General features: G+C 46.1%; 1 protein-coding gene across 2 annotated transcripts in view; it reads right to left on the reverse strand.

Moving 5' to 3' along the window:
* Nucleotides 1–25,712, reverse strand: part of DNAH1 (dynein axonemal heavy chain 1) — a 141,332-nt gene that overhangs the window by 66,463 nt on the left and 49,157 nt on the right. For both annotated transcript variants that reach the window (XM_073352527.1, XM_073352533.1), the window contains 17 exons: nt 25,100–25,264; nt 23,866–23,987; nt 23,079–23,184; nt 21,333–21,512; nt 20,376–20,516; nt 19,075–19,238; nt 18,312–18,425; nt 17,414–17,602; nt 16,305–16,410; nt 15,331–15,444; nt 7,695–7,844; nt 7,080–7,166; nt 6,616–6,802; nt 3,972–4,063; nt 3,220–3,374; nt 1,653–1,830; nt 701–895 (listed from right to left, as the gene is read on the reverse strand). In XM_073352527.1, coding sequence (XP_073208628.1) covers nt 701–895; nt 1,653–1,830; nt 3,220–3,374; nt 3,972–4,063; nt 6,616–6,802; nt 7,080–7,166; nt 7,695–7,844; nt 15,331–15,444; nt 16,305–16,410; nt 17,414–17,602; nt 18,312–18,425; nt 19,075–19,238; nt 20,376–20,516; nt 21,333–21,512; nt 23,079–23,184; nt 23,866–23,987; nt 25,100–25,264 — 2,445 coding nt within the window. The remainder of the gene's footprint in view (nt 1–700; nt 896–1,652; nt 1,831–3,219; nt 3,375–3,971; nt 4,064–6,615; nt 6,803–7,079; nt 7,167–7,694; nt 7,845–15,330; nt 15,445–16,304; nt 16,411–17,413; nt 17,603–18,311; nt 18,426–19,074; nt 19,239–20,375; nt 20,517–21,332; nt 21,513–23,078; nt 23,185–23,865; nt 23,988–25,099; nt 25,265–25,712) is intronic.

Below are 25,712 nucleotides of genomic sequence, written 5' to 3' on the forward strand. Positions count from 1 at the left end.
ATCAGGCAGACACAGCTCAGCTCCTGGGCAATCTTCCTTTCAAGAGTTTATTTACCTCCTAGGGCTCAGTTTCCCCTTTTCTCACTGCATGTTCCATTTATCAGGGAGGTCACAGCTGAAAATTCTGCTATTTCAAGCTGTGCCCCAAATACCGATCGCTTCAGCCAGAGAATGGAGGCCGAGAAAAGAGTCTGAGTAAACCCTTTCCGTTTAATACTGAATAGATTATAATACAGTAACAGTCCTGCTCTTTTTGCCGTCATTGCTGATAAATAGCTTTTAAGATATTTCTGACATTACTCTGTTGCTCTCCGTCAAAATGATGGAAATAGCAAGGCTCAGTTTTACAATTCAGAGCTACGTCCCTCCATGGAATAACTCCATAGAAGGAAACAGAGTTACCGCAGGAAAGAAGTTGGTGTGCTGATTATCAAAAAACCACACAATCCTTCGGACCAGTATGAAGAAGTCACATCTATATGGATTAGTGAGTACACAAGCTATTAAGACCAGCAGATTCACTCTGGGTACTGGTAGCATTTAATCATTTAGGCATTTAATTTCAGATGCGGCTAAAATCTTAGCTCTTTAGAAGGACTGACTACTCTCAAACTAACCCAACAGGTTCTGAGCCACTGGCATCCTAAAGCCAGGTCTGTCAGATAGACTGGAAGAGATCTGGAACATGACAAGAGCTCACCTCTAGAAATCTGCTGAAGAGGGATGTTAACTGCTCTGAGAAAGGCTTCATGATGTCTGGAATTTTCCTCAGCCAGCACTCAGTGAAGGGCTTGAGCCCCAAGAGGCTGGGCTCCAGGTAAACCATGCCACACCGGGAGACTGTGGCGGGGGAGGCAACAGCCAGGTCCTGTACTTCAAACATCATGGTCATCATCTGAAAACCGTGGATGGACAACAAGGATCTGTCAGCATAGCTCAGCCTTAGGAAAGACAGGATCCTAGGATCTGTCAGCATAGCTCAGCCTTAGGAAAGACAGGATCCTAGGATCTGTCAGCATGGCTCAGCCTTAGGAAAGACAGGATCCTAGGATCTGTCAGCATGGCTCAGCCTTAGGAAAGACAGCATCCTAGGATCTGTCAGCATGGCTCAGCGATAAGGTCACCTATTTGGCTCAAAGGAGTCGGTTCTAATAATGCAGTTCTCTGCCACTGGTGTTGGGAGGGAAGCAGGTAATGCCGCAGGGGAGAAAAGCGAATGCTGGGGCTTCCTGGGATTTCCACCTCAGTGGACTCAGACTCAAGCTGGGATGGTCAAAGAAGCAAAAGAAGTTAGAGTTCCCAATGCCCCTTGAATGTCAGTAGCATTTGGCCTAACTCTCCTTTGAAAATCTGAGGCTCAGTGCCTGCCTGCACAGGCATGGCATATACACTGCAGTCAAACAGAAAGAACCAAATGTAGCTTGTCAGCTCTTTAGAGCAGAGACCGCCTTGTTGTTCTCTGTCTGTACTGCAACAAGCACACTGGGGTCTCTTAGCTATACAGATGGTAATCTCCGCAGGAATCCGTCCTGCACATAACGTTGACTGGAAATGCAAAGGCCATTCTGTTCCATGTTAGAGCGAGTGAACAGAGGAGAGAACAGTTAGAGAGGACAGAGAAACAGGACAGCAAGAGAAGAGAGGTTAGTCACCTCTGTTAGCTTAATGATTTCTCCAGAGCTAAGACACAGCTTCTTATTATCATCTAGCACGGTGTTCATATTCTCGATCCAGACTGCATCGACTGGCCCATCAAACACATACCATTTCTTATTCGTATCACTGGCGATCGCTCCCACCCGAATGAGTGTTGAAAGAATCCCATCCGTCCTGTAACATGGGAGGAAAGAGGCAAGAGAAGCTGTAACAGTTGCTTTCTCTATATCTATCTCCAAGTGAAATTCTGACCCCGTTGAAATCAATGGCAAAATTTCCACCAATTTCCCTGGAGCCGGGATTTCACTCTGGGTTCATATACTGTGTATCTGAGTGCCTCACGAGTTTATTAAAGTGAGCAGATAAAGATGTCTCTCTCTCGCTCTCTCTCCTTCCCCAGTAAATCTCTAGAATCTGCACAGCCTTTTAGCACAACCTCTTTAGGAATGATGTGGCTGAATCCACCCCACTTTGTGAGTGAAGACCCTGATTCCTGTTGCTTCTATGTACATAGCACAACATTGACACTAACAATGCAGCCATACAGTGCCAGTGGTGCTGCTGGTGATGGGTGGGATAGTGGAGGAGAGAGTGATGGATGTTGATGTCTGGGATTTAATCTGTATGTGAATGTCTACAGTGAAATTGCTGCTCAGACCCTCAATTGCATTCCCATTATTAAATAATTATTGTTATTTATATAGCACCACAGATGTTCATGGCCCTTGTTACCGAGTGCAAAAGAAAACAGACTCGTCTGAAGCCCAGCTGATTAAAAGAGATGGATTTATGTCTCTAAATGTGTTTTATATGGAGACTGTATTTTTTGTCACACTGATATGTCTATGTGCTGCCCTTGGGCAGGAACCACATAGTAAATAAGCTGTCAAGCTTAACTCGAATTTACTATAGAAATATCCTTCAATAAAGATTCATTGGAGCCCAGAGCTAGTGAGCTTCAGGGTACAGTATGAGAAATTCATTTTGCTTTCGCTTTTCTCAGAGGTTTTTTTTTGGTTTTCATAGTTTTCTGGAATATATGTTCTTTAACTTTGTTCCAAAGCATCTGGCTGGTATGACAGGAAGCATTAGAATAATGCAAGTGGATCTTACATTATAGCATGTGGATCTCCATCAATCCACCAAGCCTTTCTGAGCCAGCTTCAGAGAGGAACATTTAGAAACCTCGCCAGTGGTAAATGGGCTGTCCAGAAGGGTAGATGACCCATCAGAGAGTCTCTCAATAAGGGGTCTACATAATGGGGATGGACAACTACTGAAATAATAAGTATGGGGGAGATATTCAAGCAAAGATAGGCTCCTAATTCCAAATGGCAGGCAATGAGAGTTGGGAACCCAACTCCTCTTTGACTATCTTCCCTTAGTTACAGAAGGCCATCAGCACAAGCCAGATTTACATGGCACAGAAGGCTTTCTTCACTTGTGCCTCTAAAGCAAGTAAAGCTCTTTAATGTACTGTATCCTAGAGAGTTCATAGACCTAGACGGACGACAAGAAGCTCTAGATCAGATGAGAAGGAGGATGGTGGATTTTGTCCTTTACCATTCATGCGTTAGCAAGTCAAACTCTCCATAAAGCTGGCCCATAGTGATGGATTTCGGATTCAGTACAAAGTAATTGACTGCTTCATAGTTCCCACCACTGACCGAAGGCTGACCTTTCAGAGAGGTCATTGCAGCTGCCAGAACTTTGTAACACTGCAGAGACAGAAGGGAAGGGAATTAAACATGGCTTCTATGACAGCAATCAGAGGGGAAGTAAGCTCACAGGGACATGATTTAGAAGATAGTGAGGAAGGAGGAAATGTAATGAAGGACTTTGCGCAAGTGTCTGGAAGTAGCCTGGGAAATGGATCTGTAAGAAAGAGGCTGATCACAGAAAAGAAGGGAAAGAACTTAAATCACCAATACTAGTGGTTGGTGAAATATCTGAAGATCCAACATCATAGTAGTTGAAGCTGGCCAGCCTCAAAGCCATCCTCAAACTTCTGCATGGAACTCTGAAGTTTAGGACACAGCGAGTAAGCCTCAGAGACTGATCACAAAGCCCAGAAGAGCAGGTTGCTAATATACTTCACCACAGCTACAAATCCAAATTTTCATCTATATTTCAAGTCAGAACAAAAACCTCTCACTCCTATAGCTCCTATGCACAGAGAGGCTGAAAATGCTACAGCATTAGTGTTTTGTGCAAGATTTAACACTCTTCTATGATTCCCCATTCCACTCCCATCTAGCTATTCATATACATGCAATGGCTGACTGTACCCAATGCAGCATCTCAATCACCTTTACCTTTGTTTTCCCCGAGCCTGCTGGTCCAACCAGCATGAGGCCGTGGCGCACCACAGTGGTTTCATACAGCTGGATGCACTTTGTCACAAAACCTGAGAAGGAACAAGATTCTGAATGTGGATCTTGTAATCTGTTTCACTTGGCAGAAAATCCGAGGGCTGCATGCTCCAACTGGCAGACCATATCTCATAAGCCAGTGTGGTTTTATTGGCCTGTAATGACTCTGGCTCCAATCCAGCAAAGCACTTGCTACGTGCTGAACTTTAAGCAAAAAGCAGTCCCACTGAAGACAATGAGACTAGTCCTATTCTTAAAGTTAAGCCGGTGCCACAAAGTTAAGTAGGATCGGGGCCCCATAGGTAGTGATGGCATATCACTGGTTCTTTTGGCCAAACAGTCATTGGCCATAATCATTAGAGCAGTGATACTCAGACCTCAGTGGTTCAGGAGCCAAATTAGCAATGAACATTGCCCAAAAGAGCCACCAGAGTGTGAATTCAGTGTTTCATTTACTATTTTATCTATTTATCTATCTATACATATACACACATAATGTGTATGCACATATATTATTCTGACAGCAAAATGACTGACCAAGTATCAGAGTAGCAGCCGTGTTAATCTGTATTCGCAAAAAGAAAAGGAGTACTTGTGGCACCTTAGAGACTAACCAATTTATTTGAGCATAAGCTTTCGTGAGCTACAGCTCACTTCATCGGATGCATAAAGTGGAAAATACAGTGAGGAGATTTATATACACACAGACCATGCAAAAATGGATGTTTACCATACACACTGTAAGGAGAGTGATCACTTAAGATGAGCTATTACCAGCAGGAGAGTGGGGTTGGGGGGAGAGAAAACCTTTTGAAGTGATAGCCTCCCAACCTGAACCAAATACTCACCAGCAACCACACATCACACAACAGAACCACTAACCCAGGAACCTATCCTTGCAACAAAGCCCGTTGCCAACTGTGCCCACATATCTATTCAGGGGACACCATCATAGGGCCTAATCACATCAGCCACACTATCAGAGGCTTGTTCACCTGCACATCTACCAATGTGATATATTCCATCATGTGCCAGCAATGCCCTTCTGCCATGTACATTGGTCAAACTGGACAGTCTCTACGTAAAAGAATAAATGGACACAAATCAGATGTCAAGAATTATAACATTCATAAACCAGTCGGAGAACACTTCAAGCTCTCTGGTCACTCGATTTCTGATCTAAAAGTGACTATTCTTCAACAAAAAAACTTCGAAAACAGACTCCAACGCTGAATTGGAATTAATTTGCAAATTGGATACAATTAACTTAGGCCTGAATAGAGACTGGGAGTGGTTGAGTCATTATACAAAGTAAAACTATTTCCCCTTGTTTATTCCTCCCCCACACACTGTTCCTCAGACGTTCTTGTTAACTCCTGGATATGTGCTGGAAATGGCCCACCTTGATTATCACTTCAAAAGGTTTTCTCTCCCCCCACCCCACTCTCCTGCTGGTAATAGCTCATCTTAAGTGATCACTCTCCTTACAATGTGTATGGTAAACATCCATTTTTGCATGGTCTGTGTGTATATAAATCTCCTCACTGTATTTTCCACTTTATGCATCTGATGAAGTGAGCTGTAGCTCACGAAAGCTTATGCTCAAATAAATTGGCTAGTCTCTAAGGTGCCACAAGTACTCCTTTTCTTTTGACCAAGTATTATTATTTTATCAACTACAATTGGTTCATAACATAGCAAAAGCCTCCTGATTGCTTTAGATTGGTTAATAATTAAATCACACAGTGTTTTAATATCATGTGCTGCAAAGAGCAGCAGGAGACACATAAAAGAGCCACTTGGTTCTCGGGAGCCTCAGTCTGAGTATCACTGCATTAGAGTAATTCAGCCCTTATCAATCACCCACTGCCTTAATATCTATATCGTATTTCAATGGCTCATTAAAGAATGATGCATCCAATAACAACAACCGATGACACCACATTCTGTATTGGATCCCTGCATTTCACTGTTTAGCACTGTCCCTGAGTAGCATGGCACTGAATAAAAGGAGCACCTGGTATCATGTGCAGTATTAAGGGGAAACAGCAAAACAATGTAAAAAACAATTGTTTTTAGCCCTTTACTGATCCTTTATAATGTATAAAGATCGTCTCAAATATGTGTTTTGGTTGTATTAATTTCTGACTTTTATTTTGCATTGGAAATATCAGGTCTTGACTTATTCCATTTTTCTGGAGGTCTCTGACAAGTTTTGGAGACATTGAAAATGACACCATAGCTGGAGATTGAAATCCAAGGTGCAGGTCTCCCAGTGCAAGTCAACTACCTTCACAAAAGTCATCTAGGGGATGGGAGGGCTGCCACTTGGGCTTTAACCACCAACTGTGATGTCACTCTCCAAGTCCTCCAAACATTGCTTCAGATCTCTGTGAAAGAGAGGGAAGTCAGGGCCTGATATTTCTGCTGTACCAAGCAGTAAACCATTAGGAAAAAAGTTGATGCAGCTATTTTCACATGCCATAGAGGAAGCAGCACATGCATGTACGCGCACGCACACACACACACACACGCGTGCACGCTTTAGTTCACTTTGTCATTCACCTTAAAGAGCTTTTCCACTTACCCTCAACATCCTTCAGTTTGTCTTTGATGCAGGATTTTCGGATTGCATCTTCAAGGATGCCATATTCAATAGGCTCCTCTTTGATCTTGGGAAACAAGTCAGAGACAATACCATTGAACAGCTTGAGGTCATCCTGGAGGAACTTCGGTACATTGACATCCCGGATGGCCCTAAGGCAGATCAGGTCCTGCAAAGAATTAAGGACCAATAGTTAAACAAACTCAGCTCCCCTTCCTGCTTCCTTCTGCAAGATGTCCGTCACATCCATCATCCTCAGCCTGGTTTGCCAGGGTCTTCACTACAGAAGTCATGTCTATTTTGTTCTTTGCTTTTTCTCAGGTTGCACCTCTGTAAGCCTTTTAGAATTCTATCTCCCTGGAATTCTTACTGACTGCAGTGACCCCTGCAGTGAATATAGAACAATGTGTGTGGAACCATTATGGATGAAACTAGAGTGTACTTGCTTCATTCATGGTAGGATTCTCTCTCTTTAGGTTGCCAGCAGCTGAGATCACAGTCTTCACAGCTCTCATTCCAAAGTCATAGTGGTCCTGTAGCAGGCATGGAGGAAATGACTAAATTAGACACTAGTGTATCATCCTGGAACAATGAACCTGCAATCTCAATCTATTAGGTAGGGGGAAGGGAGTATTTCCTTGGAACAGCAGCTCTCCCGCCCACATCAGTTTGCTAGAAAAGCTAGAAAAGTCATCTCCTTTAATAGCTAGTCTTATGCCCCAGGAGCATTATCCTGGGTGAGGAGGTAGAGGGTAACTGGATGAAGAGAGATATTAAAAGGAACTGCTGTTGGGACCAAGGGTCATGCAAGAGCAGCTCTGCACATTCGTGTAAAGTATATGAAACAGCATGAGGGATAGCTGGGCCACAATTGGATGCAAATCAGCATTAAAGAAGAATGAAATGGATGAAGGAGAGCCACGGATGTGGTTGTGAAAGTGGGAAAGAATTGAGGGCCTGTGAAACATTAAGCTACTGTGGAGTCTTGAATTAAGAGAGACACTCCAATACTCCAGGCCCTTCCCATTTTAGAAAAGGCTATATATCAAGAAGTCACGGACCTGGCTGCTGAGCTGTTCCGATGACAGTTTGAATGTAGTGGTGATCTTCTTTGCTAGGACCTTGGCTTCATTGAACCCAAAGGAATAGAGAGAAATCTCTGCAATCATGGAGTAATCTGGAACCATCATAGCCACAGGACGGAAGAGAGCCTGGAACATACAAATCCATTAGGACAGGATGAAGACACCAGTGCTCCCTCCTCCAGCAGGTCTAGACCTGTGTGAATTCTATTCCTGGGCTGCAGCAGGAGCTTTAGAACATAAGAACACAAAAGCAGCCATACTGGATCAGATCAAAGGTCCATCTAGCCCAGTATCCTGTGCCCCAGAGGGAATGAACAGAACAGGTAATCATCAAGTGATCCATCCCCTGTCACCCATTCCCAGCTTCTGTCAAACAGAGGCTAGGGACACCCTCCCTGTCCATCCTGGCTAATAGCCACTGATGAACCTATCCTCCATGAATTTATCGAGTTCTTTTTTTAACACTTTTCTGTGGGATCTGAAGGATTCATGCAGGATTCATGCACTTGGCAACATTCAGGGCACACCCTGAGTGTTGTGTAGGAGCAGTACACACACGGCTCCTCTCAAGGGCATGAACCTTGGAAACTCGCCCAGATGACATGAACCGTGGGAAGCTTCCCAGGACTGGGCTCAAGGCCCGAGAGCAAGGAATGCGGTAGATAGATATTGGTAAATAAGAATATTAAACAAAGCCAGTATATTCCTTTTATCTGTTGGAGTATGTAATGCGCAGGACGAGGGAGAGAAATAAAAGAGAGGGTGGAAAGCTCACAAGGCAGACCAGCCTGCTTGCTTGCTTAAAGCCTTGTTCTGTCTTGTATTTGGACCGCAACAACTGGCGCCCAAACATGGGGCCCTCAGCACTCACCTCGCCCGGCAAGGGTTTCAGACGTGTCACTCATCCGCTTCGCGGATCCCAGTGAGTATTTTTCGTCGTGGTAAGTATGAGAAGCTCCCTCTCTGCTTTGCAAGTGCAACACTGCAATGAGCTACAGTATTTGCTTAGTAAGGCTCAGCATGACTGCCCCACTCGAGAACTCACTCTCCTGCTACAGGAGGTGAGTGCCCAATGCCCGTGGTACCCTGAAGCCGGAACCCTTAAGCTAGTGGACTGGGAGTGGTTGGGCCAGACATTGCACAAAGAGCCTCAGGCGCCCGTGCAGGCTTTACATGCCTGGCACCTCTGCCGCGACGTGATACAGCGTGTCGCCTCGGAAAGGCCCTCCCTTGCGCCAATAGAGAGGCTGGTGATCTCGCCACTCCCGTCCGCTCCTGCAGCCATCCCCCCTTCTGGTGATGCGACACAGTGTGTCACCTCGGAAAGACCCTCTCCCGTGCCAATAGAGGGGCTGCTGATCTCGCCACCCCCGTCCGCTCCTGCAGCCATCCCTCCCCCTGCTTCACCCCCAGTGCCTCAATTACTGCCGCCTCCTTTGTCTTCCCCTCTAGAGCCGGTGAGTGGTCACCGTCCCCCCGTGGGGCCCCATGCTCCGGCGCCCCCCGGGGGGTTCATCCACGTCTGCTCAGGGGCTTTCGCTGGTGCAACAAATGGTTCACACAGCGAAGACTCACCCAGATCTTACAGCAGAGGAATTAGCTGATCTGGTCTCAGTTTGCCTGGTGACCTGGCAGGATGATGGCCAGGGCAACCAGCTTGCAAACTGGGTCAGTTTGCCTTACTCGGTGACCAGAGAGGTAAAGAAAGCGATTCGCGAGTTTGACCTCACTAGCATGTATGTATGTGGTCTCCTTGAAGGGCTAGGTACTGGGTACACCCTGGTCCCTGAAGATTGGAAGGCGCTGTTGCGCATGATGCTGATGCCCAGTCAGTATGTTATTTGGCTTAGTGAGTATCGGCAGATGGCGGAACGCCAAGCCCAGGTATATATAGTACAAGGTGTCACTTATGAGCAGTTAGCAGGGGAGGGCCCGTTTGCTACCGTTCAGATGCAGTCTCAACTCCAGCAGGCTGTCTTCCCCATTATTTCTGCCTGCGCCCAGCATGCTTTCCGGAAGGTCCCGGATTCAGGCAAGCCTACCAAAAGCTTTGCCAGTATCCGTCAGGGTGCATCAGAGTCCTTTATGGATTTTACCAACAGATTGCAGGAGGCTATCCTCCGACAGGTGGATAACCCTGCGGCAGCTCAGGAGATTCTGTTAAAAATGGCGGTTGAAAATGCAAACGAGGATTGCCGCCGTGCTCTCCAGGCGGCACAAGCCGCTGACGTTCTAGAGCTGTCGGACATGCTGCGGGCGTGCCAGAACATCGGCACACAAGCACATAAAGCTGGGGTTCTGGCCGCCGCCCTGCGGAAAAGCGGGAAGGAGGGGAAGCGTTGTTATCGCTGTGGTAAGGAGGGTCACTTTCAGCGGGAGTGCCGCTCATCGACGGCGCCCGCCTGCCCCTTAAAGAAGTGCCCCAAATGTCGGAAGGGCTATCACTGGGCTAATCAGTGTTGTAGCGGGTCGGGAAACCGCACGACGGGTCCCCCCCGAACCCAGGGCCAAACGGGGGTGTTCCCCACTCAGACGACTGTCCCTCTGCCTTAAAATCCATAGACTCCATGAGGGCGGCGACTGCCGGAAGTTCAGGGCTTGATTTGATTATGCAGGAGGATGCTGATTTTCAGTTGCCGGGGGAGGTTTGCGCCATACCTACACAGTTGACGGGACCTCTCCCTGCCGGATTTGTGGGTCTGGTTCTCCCGTGCTCACACGCTGGGAAACAGGTTTTTTTTGTCATCCCAGGGGTCATTGACGCCGATTACACCGGCGTTATTAAGGTTCAGGTGTGGACCCATCTTCTGCAGTCACTCCCACGTGGACGGTCAATTGCACAATTGATTTTAGTCCCCTATCAGGTGCCAGCTGCAGAGGATCGAGCCTGGGACGGAGGCGGCTTTGGATCGACGCTGTCTCAGTCGCCGCCTCACGACACGTCCTCTCCACTTGTTGCTCTAACAATGTCGCTCTGCCCCTTGAAACCTCAGTTAACACTTCTCTTAAATAATGTTCCTTTTACAGGGCTGGTGGACACTGGAGCTGACGTTACGGTGATTTGTGATCAGGACTGGCCAGTCAGTTGGCCAACAGTTCCTTCTAAAGAGTTGTGGGGGTTCCGGGGTAGCAAACCCGGGCGCCAAAGTTTGTCTTGGGTCATGGTCTCTAAACCAGGAGGCCATGCCCTTGCTACGATCCGCCCTTTTGTGCTCCCTGTCCACCTCAATATTTGGGGCCGTGACTTACTTGTAAAGCTGGACACCACCCTCGATATTAATATATAATGGCCCAAAACCCTCCCCCACCCACCTTGCCCTCCGCATTACCATTGGTATGGCAATCCTTAGAGCCTGTATGGATTGACCAATGGCCCCTCCCCCTAGAAAAGCTGAAAGCACTTCATTCACTTGTACAACAATATTTGCATGCACAGCGCTTGGAGAGCTTCACTAGTCCTTGGAACTAGCTGCTGTTATTTTGGCCTTTCAATTTTTTGCTGATTGTCCCTTTAATTTGATTGTGGACATGCATTATGTTTATCAGGTAATTGATCATTTACCCCTTGCCGTCATAACCCCTCAGATTGATGCGGACCTCCTCCGCCTGTTTTTGTCCTTACAATATCTCATCACCACTCGTAATTTCCCTTATTTTGTTGCTCATATTCGCAGTCATACCCCTCTGCCTGGGCTACTTACTGAGGGCAATGCGTGCGCTGATCGCGCATTACGTGGTCAGGTAAATTCCCTTTTTTCTGACCCCATTGAAAGCCATTCCTTTTTTCATCAGTCTGCCTTTGTTTTGGCCCGACAGTTTCACATTCCTGCTGATTATGCACATTCTATTGTTCGTTCCTGCCCCCACTGTGCCGCTGCTGCCCCTACCTTTTCTTATGCCGTTAACCCCAGAGGTACTGCAGCGAATCAGCTTTGGCAAATGGATGTCACTCATGTGCCACAATTCCGTCCCTACTTGTTTTTACATGTTTCCATTGATACCTATTCGGGATTCCTCTGGGCGACCCCACAGCATGGGGAAGCCACTCCCAAAGTTATTCACCATTTGCTAGCCTGTTTTGCTGTCATGGGTGGCCCGAGCAAGATAAAAACGGATTATGCCCCAGCCTATTGCTCCACAGCCCTCTCCACCTTTTGTGCCCAATGGGACGTCCATCTCAAACACGGGCTCCCTTATAATTCCACAGGCCAAGCTATTGTTGAACGTGCAAATCGCACACTAAAACCTTGCTTGACAAACAATTAAAACAAGGGGAGCTGCGTCTCCGAACCTTAGGAGACATTCAGCAACAATTGCATGTCCTTTTGTTTACTTTAAGTAATTTAACACTGAATACAGATCAGCAGACCCCCGCGGATTGGCATTTTCATAAGTCCGAGGTACTGGAAAGACCGCATGTCTATTACCGTCAGCTGCCCAATCCGCAATGGTTGGGCCCAGTACCTTTAATTACTTGGGGTTGGGGATATGCTGCTGTGTCTCTCCCTGCAGGACCGTTGTGGGTTCCGGCCCAGTGTCTGCGACTGGCACTGAAACAGCATGGCGTGGCACCGGGGGCTGTCGAACTCCATACTGGAGTTTCAGCTGACCTGGGAGGAGATCGCGGTGCCTCCTGGGTCGACAATGGCGGGACGGAGACGGAGGAGACGTACCGTCCCAAGCCAGCCCGTGACATGGGGAGCAGTGAAAGCATTGGTCGCCGCGGCTCAATGAAGACTGGCAGCAAACCAACAGCCAGAGACTCCTGAGACTCTGTTTGTGGCCATTCTCGCCCAAATCACTGCTAATTTTGTATTGATTGTGTGCCTTATGTGCCTGCTATTTCCTGTAGGGGTTGACTCAGGAGCGTCTCCTCCGTTATGGGCCCGAATGACATAACCTATGGGAAAGATTGGCTTCAATAGCAAATGTTACCCACTTTTGTTTATTTGATTTTGTAGCAGCTGAAGAATTGTTAGGTACGTGCCTTATTCCAGTATGTCATCACCCTGAGGAAATAGGGAATGAGACGATGCTCGCTGCTTACGCGAACCTCTCTTCCCAGTACTCTAGCATGGCTAATTGGGGCCCGGCCAACTACATTTTACCTTCTTGGGCTTATTTTTTGCTGTTGCTGTGCGCAATGTATTTCCTTTTTGTTAAGACTTTGTCAAGAACTGCCCTGGCAGGCTCCACGAGTTATGACCTTGTCTGTCCGGGAGTTAACGGCTTGCAAAAGCAAATTGATGGCTACCATGAGATGGCCGAGCACAAATAAACAAAAAAGGAGGGGATGAAGGATTCAGGCAGGGTTCATGCACTTGACAACATTCAGGGCACACCCTGAGTGTTGTGTAGGAGCAGTACACACACGGCTTCTCTCAAGGGCATGAACCTTGGAAACTCGCCCAGATTTCATGAACCGTGGGAAGCCTCCCAGTACTGGGCTCAAGGCCCGAGAGCAAGGAATGCGGTAGATAGATATTGGTAAATAAGAATATTAAACAAAGCCAGTGTATTCCTTTTATCTGTTGGAGTATGTAATGCGCAGGAGGAGGGAGAGAAATAAAAGAGAGGGTGGAAAGCTCACAAGGCAGACCAGCCTGCTTGCTTGCTTAAAGCCTTGTTCTGTCTTGTATTTGGACCGCAACAGGGATCTGTCCCAGTCTCAGTGTTTACTTACAGATGTGGTTTTTGATATCAAAATGATCCTAGAATCCTACCAAAAGCATCTTCTCTTATCTCTTGTGGCATGGACATGCCCAGATCACCAACCACCCTGCTACACTGACTGGCAGAAGCACAGCGTTGTCCATTTCTTACAATACTGGATACATTGTTCTCTAAGGAGGACACCATGGTTCGGAATCACACCTCAGTCCATGCTAGCTAAGCTGGGGTGGGTAAGCTGCACAAAAAAGCCACACAAGCTCCCCTTTTCTGGGAGGTCTGGTGGAGATCAGTGCTATTCACATAGAACACAATGGTGGTGGAGGAGAAGGCATAGCCTGGACAGCCGGAGAACAGACTGATTCAGTCCATCTCCCCAGCAGCCTCCACAGGTGGACTCCTATGGATCCCCAACCACAATGGATAGCTGCCCTATTCCAGTTAAAATCCTGGAGGAGGGCAGCAGCTGCAACACCTTGTGCCCTCTCTTCGGGTAAATCTCTGGCGGGTCACCAGGTGGGGCAGGGAGGAGCAATTTACAGTTTCAGTGACTCTGGCCTCAGACTTTGCACAATCCACAGTTTCACTATTAACAGTGTAAATACCAAGGTGGAGTTCTATTCTGAAAAGGTACAGCATAAAAATGGCATTTTGGAGTTGCAGGTTTAGTGTTTCTCAATAACACATTGTTATAACTGATTAATTTTTAACTATCTGTGCCACAGGCTCACCTGGACCCACAAGCCAGGTCAGGCCACACTCAGCTCAGGTGCAAGCAACAAGAAAACCTGTTTGCTTCTTTCACAGTCATTATGAAGTTTGTAAAGTTAAGGGCCTGTGTTTTCTAAAGAAGGTAGTGATTTTAGGTGCCTCCATTTCTGGAAGCCCAACTTGACACGCCTGATTGGATTTTCAGAGGGCGGGCACTCAGCACACTTAGGAAATCAGGCCCTTTAAGGTGTCTCCAGCTGAGCCCCCAAAATTGCTCGGCTCTTTGGAGAGGGAGATCTGGATGTTTCTAACTATGTTTTATTTTTCTTATTGCATCCACTGTGCGCTGAGTATTTTTCCAGCCATTTCCCCAGCAGGGAAGAGAACAGCCTCAGCAAGCATCTCAGTTTTCATGCTTGCTAAAGGGTGTATGGCATTGTGAGATGGAGCTGTGGGACTGGCTATGCCAGGGCTACTGCAGTGCACATGGCCTCCTGTACACCCTGGCAGGGCACTGGTCCATCAGGAAATAATGCAAACACTCGTGCTCAGGTGGTGCAATTTCACTGGAGGTAGCAAGGAGTCTCCACAACACCTGGGCAATTTGTGTGCCTGGACAAAAGGTATTGTAGCCACAAGACATTGTAATCATGAGCTGTGTCATTCTTTTAAATCCCCTCTAGAGACAGTAAACCAAGAAGTCAGTAAACTGTTCCTGAAACTGAGTTTTCCATGCCGGGCTGCTGCTAAATCCCCAGGTCAGCCCACTCTAAGATGCCTCTTTACTGTATGGAACAGCAGCCACAGGCTTCCCTTATTAAATGTTAGGTATCTCAATCCCTTATATCTTAGTCTGTTCAACTCCTGCGACTTGCCATAATCCCAAGTGGGTAGTTATATCCAACTCTCATCCCTGAGGGTGAGCTACAGAATATATTAATTTTCAGTAATTATCTGGGTAGTTTAGGTCCTTATTTTGCCCCCATCTCCATAGTATCATAGTAATCTTTAATGTATTTATCTTCTCAACATCCCTGAGAGACAGGGCAGAGCTATTATCCCCATTTTACAGGTGGGGAACTGAGGCACTGAGATACTAAATGACTTGCCCAGGGTCACACAGGAAGACTGTGGCAGAACAGGGAATTGGACCCTAGTCTCCCAAATCAGACTAGCAGACCACAGAACCATCCTCCCTCTCTGTGCTAGTGCAGTGATGATGTTTACTGACCTTTAAATTATCTGGTAATTCAGTGCGTCCAGCATATCCAGGGTTCATGGTGATGAAGACTGCACAGGACGGGACCAGAGGGATCTCAGCTCCTTCAAACATGAAGCGGTCCACCTAGAAAACCAAAACATGGCCATGCCCAATAAACAAAGGCAGGGACTCTGGAATTAAATAAGAAAATGACAGGATCTTCCTCTGTACCAGAAAAACAACCACTTTCCTCTCTGTATTGAAATTAGCTACTGGGGACAGGTATGGGTCACCCCACTGGTATGAAGCACTAGCTCCAGCACCCATACAGAAACTCAGTCTTAGGAGCAGTATTTCTCCTCCTTTTATGAAGAGCCCAGCTCTTACACAGAAGATTTACTGATCACTTACAATATTTCTTTTGCTCATGAAGAGCTTCCAACCCCCAGCTATAAACAGACAGCTGCCTTCACATTTATTCTGTCTGTAAATTGGGGGCAGAATTAATTTGTAGCATGAGGCAAGAAAAAGCCTGAAATCCCTTTTAAGAGAGAGGGGACAGTTTCAGGTGGTGGATAAAGCAGCAGAATTTATTGCAAGCAAGTTTCTAATACTAACCCAATGTCAAGCACTTTGGATCTTAACCTTTATCAGTCCTCCCAGGAGCAGCACAGAGGTAGGCTATTAGAATTACTGATTGCTGACTCTCCATATGGGACCAAGAATTCAGAGGTGTGTGTGTGTGTGGGTTGCTTTGGAAATATCTGGAGTCCGGATAACACACCGTGAATTCCTGCAATCACTTATGAGCAACCATGCTGGCTTGTACCTAGTCACAATAGTACATCTTCCTTCTTGCATGGCAGTGGAGGCCATCAGGAATGGTAGCACAGTCTCATCTGTTCCACTAAGTGTTCACATTGGCTCTAAGATGAGAACCTAATATAGGACAGAGAAGTAAAGGACAACGTCTAGATTGCCCTTCTCTATTTTTGAAGACTCACCCTTTGCTGCTGGGCCTTCTGAATGGTTGTGATCTGTTGAGCCACTACAGAAAGCACCTCAACATCAATGCGGTTAAACTCATCAAAGCAAGCCCACGCTCCGGAGCTGAGCAGGGAAGGGAAAACCAGAGAAGTGTCAGGAACACAGAGATAGGGAGAAATTCTAGCAGTTCAACCAGTCCAAAGTATCAGTTCTGTGTGTGGGTGGCCATGTGAGAGAGAGGCAGGAAATGAATCCAACAGTTCTCAGCATTGCTTCTAGGATACTACACCATGGTTACCTGGAGAGGTAACCACATGGGCAGCCTGATACAAACACAGCATATGACAGGCCTGCTATTGAAAGGGACATCAACTAAACCTCTCATTTTGTACCCATAATGTGGGCGCAGCTGACATAATTTAGACATCTAAGATGCCTGTATTGCATTCCAAGAAGAGAAGTCTGTGTATGAGAGAGATGCTCTCATCATTAGGGATGTTCAAAAAAAGACATAAAACTGCTTGCAAAAAAAGGTCTGGGAAGGATATTGGAATGCATTGGCTACATGTGTGCAATGCACAATTGGACCAGCTCTGTTTGTTATGCAGAGAACAGGGGGCCAATTCTATAAGGATTCCTTGGGACCCACAACAGGCTCTCCTGGCTACTCAGTCATGGCTAGGGTCAGCAGGTTCTCTTCTGCTGAGGACTGACCCTAGCTGGACATGTAAGATAGTATGCATAGGGTCAAAGACCTACATTTGAGCTGGTAGCATTTGTAGACAGCTTCAAATGAAAATGGTGCAATGCATTTTATTTTTGCTTGACAAGAATCCAACTGTTCCTTTATACTGGCACAACAATGCCTCTATCTTTCCTTCCAACAGGCATAAGGCTAGCATCCTGCAGCCGTCCCATCACTCATTAGCTTTGGAACTGCAAAGCTCCTAGATTAAAACAATGCAGGAAGGCCCCCTTCATTCTGCCTTAACGCTATGCCACAGCTCCCCTCTCTCCCTTGTGGCTATCGTTCCAAGGCCCCCGTCCAGGATGCCAGCACCTCCCCCCTCCCGCCCCCTTGTAGGGCACAGGTGGCAATTTATTTTTCCCAAACCACTCTTTGCACCTGGCTAGTCCCTTCAGGAATTTTCCCATAGCCATGAAGTCAAGCTGGTCGGAGCAGTTGAACACAACTGTCTGTATAGCTAGAGCTTTCCCCAGATCTTTAGTTGTTTCTGTTTTGCCTGTTCCAGCAGGTCCTGCAGGTGCTCCTCCAAATTTTAGATGCAGGGCTCCAGTAAGTGTCAAGTAGCACCTACAGCAATGAAGAAACCAGAGAGCATTAGAAGTGTTCCTACTTGGGCTTAAGAACTGTAGATCCCATTTAATTATTTAAGGTGATCTGTTCTATCTATCTGCCTGGCATGATCACTGGAAATCCATCCCATATTATTCAGAGAGCTTTACTTACATATTTAGCAAAGTGTACAGGGATTTAGCTAAGCGGCTTCTGTTAACATTAATGGGAGTTGCAGTACAGTCTTTGTACTTTTGTACAGTCTGATGGAAATTCACTGTCTGTTGGGCTGTCTGTAAGGAGTATGATTACTATAAGAAAGCTAAGTATTATTATTATCGTTACTAGGAAACACACATACTCCATGGTACTGGTTTATCTGTCCAAGGGTGTGTAATCACCAAGAATAGAATGAGCCCTTTGTAATTCAGATGGATTTTTTTATATGTCTCAGAGCAGTTCACTAAGAATCATGCCACAGCATAAATCTTTAACTGGTTGATGGGAGCATGGATCATTAGGAATCCTGTAGATCCAACGTCAGTAAGGGCCCAATCTACCTTATCTCAAGTAACACCTGCGTATACAAACAGTCCCAAGGCTACTTGTGTAATTAAGTGCTGCTCAGCATGAGTAAACCTGGCAGAGGAAGATCCTGGGTTTAAATAAAATCTGTTCACCCAGAACTACTTAGACGCTTAGGTATTATTCTCTGAATAATCTGTACCTGTCAGTGAGGGGTGTGATGACCAGGCGTCCACTGTTTCCCAAATATTCATAGCCATAGATGAATTCAGCATTCACTGCTCGGATGTACAGATCATTCCTTGTCCAGTAGTATCTAATGGTGAGTGAAAATGGAATCTCAAAGACAAACAAGTACTGGCAGGGGTACAATAACAGCAAGAGCTAAAAGGGACACTGTTTGTGGCTGATAAAATTCACTGCACTCCAGGCCCTAGGAGACATGTGTCACCTCAGCACTGGGGCAGAGGTAATAAGTAATTGCTTTAGGAAGGCAGTGGCGTTGGCTGGAAGGACAATCCTGACTTCTCTGGGTGCCAGGAAACAATTGTAAGCAGGAGGTGCTGTGCAACGGGAATGTCTACGATCCTCACGGGTCAGGACATCTGATGACATTGTCAAGAATCATGCCTCCCCACTGGGCATGGGCAGACCTTTAGACTGTCGTGGCACAGTCTAATCCATGTATCACATGCAAGGAGAAAATGCCCCAGAGCCTGGGTCTGTCTTAACGTATCCTGACAGAGGCAGGCATGAACTGGGTTACAGATGACCAGTCGTGATGGTGTAACTGACTATGATATACTCCTAAGACATTCAATCCACTTGGTGCTAAGATTAGTCTTAAATAGACACACTATGCAAACACACTTGATTTCCCTCCATGTTACTGATACTGCCGATAGGTAATGATAATGGATGGTGGCCAGGGAATCCAGACCAGGTCTGATGGCTGTTTCCCTTACCTGAGCTGAGAGATCCACTCAAAATCATTCTCACTCATCACATTCTCCTCAACCAGCTTAGCAGCGACATCCTTGGCATGGACTTCAATCACAATGAGAGCTGACAACACTGTTCGCTGCATCCTCGACAGCTTTCCTCGAACAAGGGCTACCAGATCACTTAGCTGTGCAAGGAAAGGGACGCTAGTCAGAACTGGCCCTGAACTGCATTCTGACTTCTATTCTCTAACCAACAAGGTACTAAACCAACAGTTCTCAAACTGTGGGACCTCAAAGTGGGTAGGGACCCCACTGTAATGGGGTCGCCAGGGCTGGCTTAGACTTGCTGGGGCATGGGATTGAAGCCCGAGCCCCACCACCGGGGCTGAAGCCCGAGGGCTTCAGCCCTGGGCACTGGGGCTCAGATTACAGACCCCCTGCTTGGGACTTAAGCCCTTGGGCTTCAGCTTTGTGCCTCCCACCCCCATACCTGGGGGGTGGGGCTCAGGCAGGCTCAGGCTTTGGTCCCACCTCCTGGGGTCATGTAGTCATTTTTGTTGTCAGAAGGGGGTCGCGGTGCAATGAAGTTTGAGAACCCCTGTACTAAACGAGGACGGAAGGAGGAAAGGAAGGATGGCCCAGTAGATAGGGCACTAATTTGGACCATGGAAGACCCAGGTTCAATTCCCTCCTCTGCCAAAGACTTCCTTTGTGACACTAGGCAAGCCACTCAGTCTCTCTCTGCCTCAGTTCCCATCTGTACTATGGGATAATAGCACTGCCCTGCCTCTGAGGGGTATTGTGAGAATAAATACATTCAAGATTGCAAGGCATTCAGATGCTGGGAGGTATCACTGTTCATATAAGATATTGAACTGTGACTTAGGGCAGGGTGTGGGTGCACTGATGAAATACCCCATGGTTACATAGGACATAGGACCTCCAGAAGGACAGTATCCCATAGTGCCATGCTAGAGCATGATTAAGTTATGGGAACATAGCTCTGATAAGGTCATATGCTTGATGAGTTATGTGCAGGTTAAGAAAACAATGGCAGAACTCTTAGAGATCTCATTTTACTGCATTCAGTATTTTTCCCACTACCTTTGGAGTTCAGTTATTTCACATACTAATGTAACATGCTGTTGAAAACAATTGACCTAACTTTGAAAAATTTCTCTAGATACTGATGCATCAGTATCTCAGGTTATGGCTGTTGACTGATTTGAAGTCAGAACTGTTTTACACGTAGAAGGTGATAAAAGACCAGGTCTCTGTGTGGAGAAATCTAAACCTGGTCTGCACTTATTCATCTTTCCTACCTGAGCACTCAGCTGTGGAAACAGTCTGGTGGACAAATCCCCAACCTCCAGGGCCTCAGATACTTCCTTTGTCCAGAAAGTTTGACAGCCAGCAATGGTCACCTGCCCAGGCCACTGCAAGACCCATGAACAACGTGGTGTCTTTAAAAAAAACACACATACATTATATTGGTAATAAGCACTATGAATATGTTTTCTTTCATGATCCCTTGTCTCATGCCCTATTCCTGGAACCTATCCAATTCCATGTCACATATAACAATTTCTACTTAGTTGTCTACCCTATTTTCTCCAGTTGCAATGAAAAAGCTTCCCTAAGATGCTGGGCATCCAGACAATGGATGCTTAGGTGCCTTCTCTGCAACAGATCATTGGGCTATGCAAGATGTGGAGAACTGCCAAAGGCAGGTGAAGACTGGGAATCTATGGGAACCAGCAGAACAAGCTTCCAATCCTACAGCGAATTCCAGTTTATTGGAGCATCAGATTCTAGAGTATAATAATGCCTGAGATTTCTGATGCCCCATCTCTTTTTAACTTCCTTTCTCCCAACCACCATCTAAAGTATGATCTTGATTGTCTACCTGCGTCCATAGAAACATATGGCTGAGATTCATCCCTGGTGTACATCCATTGGCCTCAGGAATTAATCTGGCCCTATGTTACCACTACCATCTCTTTGCACTGCGTGATGGACCCAAGCACTGGAGGAGAAGATAAAAAGAGGGAGCCCTATCCCAAGGAGGGAGCAGAACAGAGCAAGGAGTAGAAATGGAATCATATAGCAGGGTCAAAGGCTACACTATAAAAACTGTAGGGAGTAAGAAAACCAATTCTGCTGGCTGTCATCAATGACCACTTCCTCTTGAGACAGGACATGCCAAATGCCACCTGTTGAACTCCACCTGTATTTGCAGGTGAAGAGCCGAAGAACAGCATGGGGTGTAAGACTCTCACATGTGGATAAACCCTGATCGATCTTTCAATATTGTCCCGCACGCTGGCCTTCATAGATTTCTCGACTTCCAGCAGCCAGTCCTCCACATTGCCAGTGGGATAAATGGGGAAAAACAGCTTCACTTCCTCCCCTTCTGCAGAGTACATGTGTGTGATCTGTAGGTCCTCCTGGAAGAGCAGCTAATGGGGGAATCACAGCACGATATTAGTGGAGAGTTTCCCTTCTATCCCTGCCTTCCTATCAACATAGGTCAAGACACAAGGAATTGAGACATTGTTTCAATATGAATATGTGTAATATTTTTGTCCTACTGACAGTAAAACGGCTGTGCCTCCAGGTCTACAGCAAAAATAACCACACAGGACCAGACTGCTGTGTAGCTCCATTCAGGTCAATAGAGCTACATTGATTTAGGCTACTTATAGATCAGCCCACAATTTGGTTGTGGTTACTGATAATAAATATACTACACATGTGCAAAATCAACATGTCTCTCCATGAAGTGAAAGAGGATTTTATGAATGGGGCCCAACTTCATCTCTGGTATAACTTGAATGAAGTGAAACAAATTACATATGGGATGAATTCATCTCATTGCATGGCTAGGAATCAGTAAATCCTTTTTACTCTCAATTCTGTTCTTCCACTGTCCCCAGAGTTAAGAATAAAAGTGTAAGGACCCAATGCAAAGCTCAAAGAAGTCAATGGAAGTCTCTCTAATGATTCCAAGGGGCTTTGCATCAGACCCCCAACTAAGCTTCCTTTCCACCTATTCCCAGGCTAGTGACTATCAGATGTATTTTTAGCGCTGGTGTGAGATGTGGGATTGATAGTCCTGGAGTTGAAATGGTTCCCAACCAGGGCCACATGTACCCCGGGGGTACTCAAAGGTCTTCCAGGGGTAGATCAACCCATCTAGATATTTGCCTAATTTTACAACACGCTACATAAAAAAGCACTAATGAAGTCAGTACAAACTAAAATTTCATACACAATGATTTGTCTATACTGCTCTGTATACTATACACTGAAATGTGCATACAATATTTATATTCCAACTGATTTATTTTATAATTATGTGTTAAAAATGAGAAAGTCAGCAATTTTTTAGTAATAGTATGCTGTGTATTTTTATGTCTGATTTTGTAAGTTTTTAAGTGAGGTGAAACTTGGGGTACACAAGACAAATCAGACATTTGAAAGGGGTACAGTATTCTGGAAAGGTCAAGAGCTATTGTTCTAGAAATAATAAAACAGGCAAATCAGCTGTGTAAGCTTCCCCCATATGACTGGGTTAGTGAGCTTCAACCCTGATTTAGGTGGGACATCCAGGACCAAGAGGGTAATTCAACTTCTGTGGCCCGTTCAGTTCTTGGCATCTCCTGAGACTACCAACAAGGCAACCAGCTGTGGTGGTGGTGGTGTGGATATGTCTCCACTGAGAATGTTGGAAATGCGTTTTAATGATAATCACAACTGAGAAAAAGTGTAGAATTTAAAACTATCTGCAACCTTACTGCAGTTTAGAAGAGAACAAAGCCAGTTCAACTCTTCTCTTTCACATGGAGATGTAGAGGCTATTTGAAAGAATCCAGGTGCTGTCTTCACAAGGCAGCGAGCCTGTGTCCTACCCTACTCCTCCCCTTACTACAATGCTTGAGAATTGCTCTACATTTCCATAATACGTGACTCCCAACATCAAGACATGCCTGCTAGCCCCAGAGGAAATAGCTTGCTTTACCTACCCGTGCAATATTCTCAAAGCACTTGCGGAGGTGAGGCTGTACAGCAGTGGGGTCCTTTGTCTGAGACAGTATCTCCAGCAATTCATCATCCGAAAGGAAGTAGAACCTGAAAATAGAGACAGAGCTAGCAGTTCATTTTGGTCTATGCTCTGTGGTTTGGTGCTCAGTCCTGGCCGTACTGGGCAACAGTCCTGAGATTTTGGTGAGAGCAACTGAGGTGGTCTTCAAGATATCCTGCTGGTCAGCATCCATTATTTGCATTGGTGCAGAAGAGCAGTGACCATAGTCCAGTTAAATGAGAGTCTCTCTGCCACAAAACGGCCTGACTCTCTGATGTGCTTCCCCTGGAGCAGTCATTTATACCAGTGTAGAGTGGGTGTAAAACAACAGTCAATCAGAATGGCAGTATTTTACTCCCATTTTGTACTGCGATCAACACTACTCTAGATGTAGATCTAAAAAGAATAAGGCCCAGAGTATTTAATTTCCCCTCATTTCCCTTCATCCCCCTCTTCCTCATGCTGATGTTTAAAGGTGCAGGCGTGTGATGATGCTATCAGACTACCCCCACCTCAACCCTGGTCCATGACACGTTGTCACGTCCACACAGTCTGCCCTATTTTTCCCTCCATCGAAAGGAAGCAGCCTCCTTGAGACCTGCAAACTCATGTGAGTTCCATGAGATTGTGCTTTGGATGACAAAGAATGATGCACTTGTTCCCAGGAGCCGTAATCAGAGTGATTCTCTGACTTCACACCTAAGAATGGCCTTCAGTCTTCGGATTACCTGGGGAAAGATCCTCTCTTGGTTTCTAGGTATTCACTCAGCCCCTTCTGCACAAGGTCAAGTAGCTGATTACATTTCCGAAGGCTCTCCAGCAGCCTGGGATCAGGACACAGGGAAATCACCTGGAAAGAACATGAACATCAAAAAAAGCATCAGTATACTAAGTCCTAGTTCAATAACCACATTGGAGGCAAGTTGGCTACAGAGAGATATTATTGCTGGGCTCAAAGAGACTCATTCACAGGAGTTTTTTCACATGGCTCTATAGAGACACAAGCTTTGTGGGGGAGGAGAGGCAGTTACATTCAGAGATAAGACAAATCGACATTTTTGGATTTGTCCAGATACCAAACAGTGGTGATCAACATTCAAACACTGAATACAGACAATGACAGTCTGTGTGGAGGAAAGGGCCGGGCAGCAGGAGAGTGCAGAATGGTGGTACCAGCATCAGAGGAATGGGGCTGAGGAGGCAGAGTGTGGGGTGAGGGGAGGAAGCCAGGTGGTGGGTGAAAGTGAAAGTGGGAATCAGGCACCAGGAGGTGGGTGGTAGGATAGAGCCAGGTCATGCTGTGAAAGCACCTGACAGAATTAGCCCACGGAACAAGTCACGAGATGCCCTATTTGTAAGGACCCAAAGCAAATTAAAGGCTGTGGCTCTGCTGTATAGGAAGGTAGGGGAAAACAACAGACTTTGCACCCCACTGCATACCGTGGGGCAGATCTCAGGTGCAGGTCTCTGCAGCTCACCCTTGATGGGGAGGTGGAAATGTGGGCAAGTTACTGAAGTGCCAGAGCCGTGGCTAGTGGCTCAACACACAGTTTAGAAACACCCCTGACCTCTGTAAACAGCATTTTAAAAGAAGAATCTTAGCAAGCTTCCCTGACCAAGGGTATTATTCATGCAGTGCCATACCTGTGCATGGTGCTTTTACAGACAAGTATAGAAAAAGGGGACAAATGTAGCTTTGGAATAAGTGTGCACAATTGCAGGTAAGTCACTATCGCTGAATCTGTTTCTAACAGGACTGAATTTGGCCCATGGTCTCTACCTTGAGGAGTCTGCAATCTAAGCAGGTGAACAAAGAATGCAAGAGGGAAAAAAAGGATTCAATTGTAATTTATACTCAAGATGCTAAGATAGTAATACCCAGGCAAAGATGTGTGCATGCAGTATACAAGTGTGCACATGCAAACATACACACACACGCCATGTGAGCACACACAGCCTCACCTCTCTGTTCTCATTAGCATTCTTCATGATCTTCCTCCAGGTTCTATCCATGGTTTGGTAGCGTTTGCTTTCTACTGGCAGCTGTCTATTGATGTCCTCTGAGCTAAAGATGGGCTCCAGGTATAGCCAAGAGCGCTGGCATGTCAGCCACTCCTCTAGGACATCCTGGTGGGAAGTCATGTAATCAGGTCAAGAGGCCTACTGCAATAAGTACAGTTCCTAAAACAGTTCCTCTCTACATACCCTGGGCTCAGATTGGAAATAAGAGAGGTGATCTTCTCCTAAAACATCACCCACAATACTAAAATCCACCCAGAGCAGCTGGTTGTTTCTACTAAAATAATTACCTATTATTTCATTGCTAACAACATTGACATTTAAATTCTTATTAACAGGCACCACTGGGATGAATGTGGGTGGTTCACATCTGTACATAGGCCCTATCCTTCTCCCATTGAAGTAAACATTAAAACAGCCACAGACTTAACGGTGCAGCATTAAGCTGCTAGAGCTATTCCTTCTGTCTGCCTGTAGATCACAGGACAACATCAGGTCACATTAAGGGCTTGTCTAAATTGTGGGGTAATGCACCTTATGGGGTGTGATTTCTAGA

Source organism: Lepidochelys kempii, chromosome 7 (assembly GCF_965140285.1).
Source record: "Lepidochelys kempii isolate rLepKem1 chromosome 7, rLepKem1.hap1, whole genome shotgun sequence".
Classification (NCBI taxonomy): Eukaryota; Metazoa; Chordata; order Testudines; family Cheloniidae; genus Lepidochelys; species Lepidochelys kempii.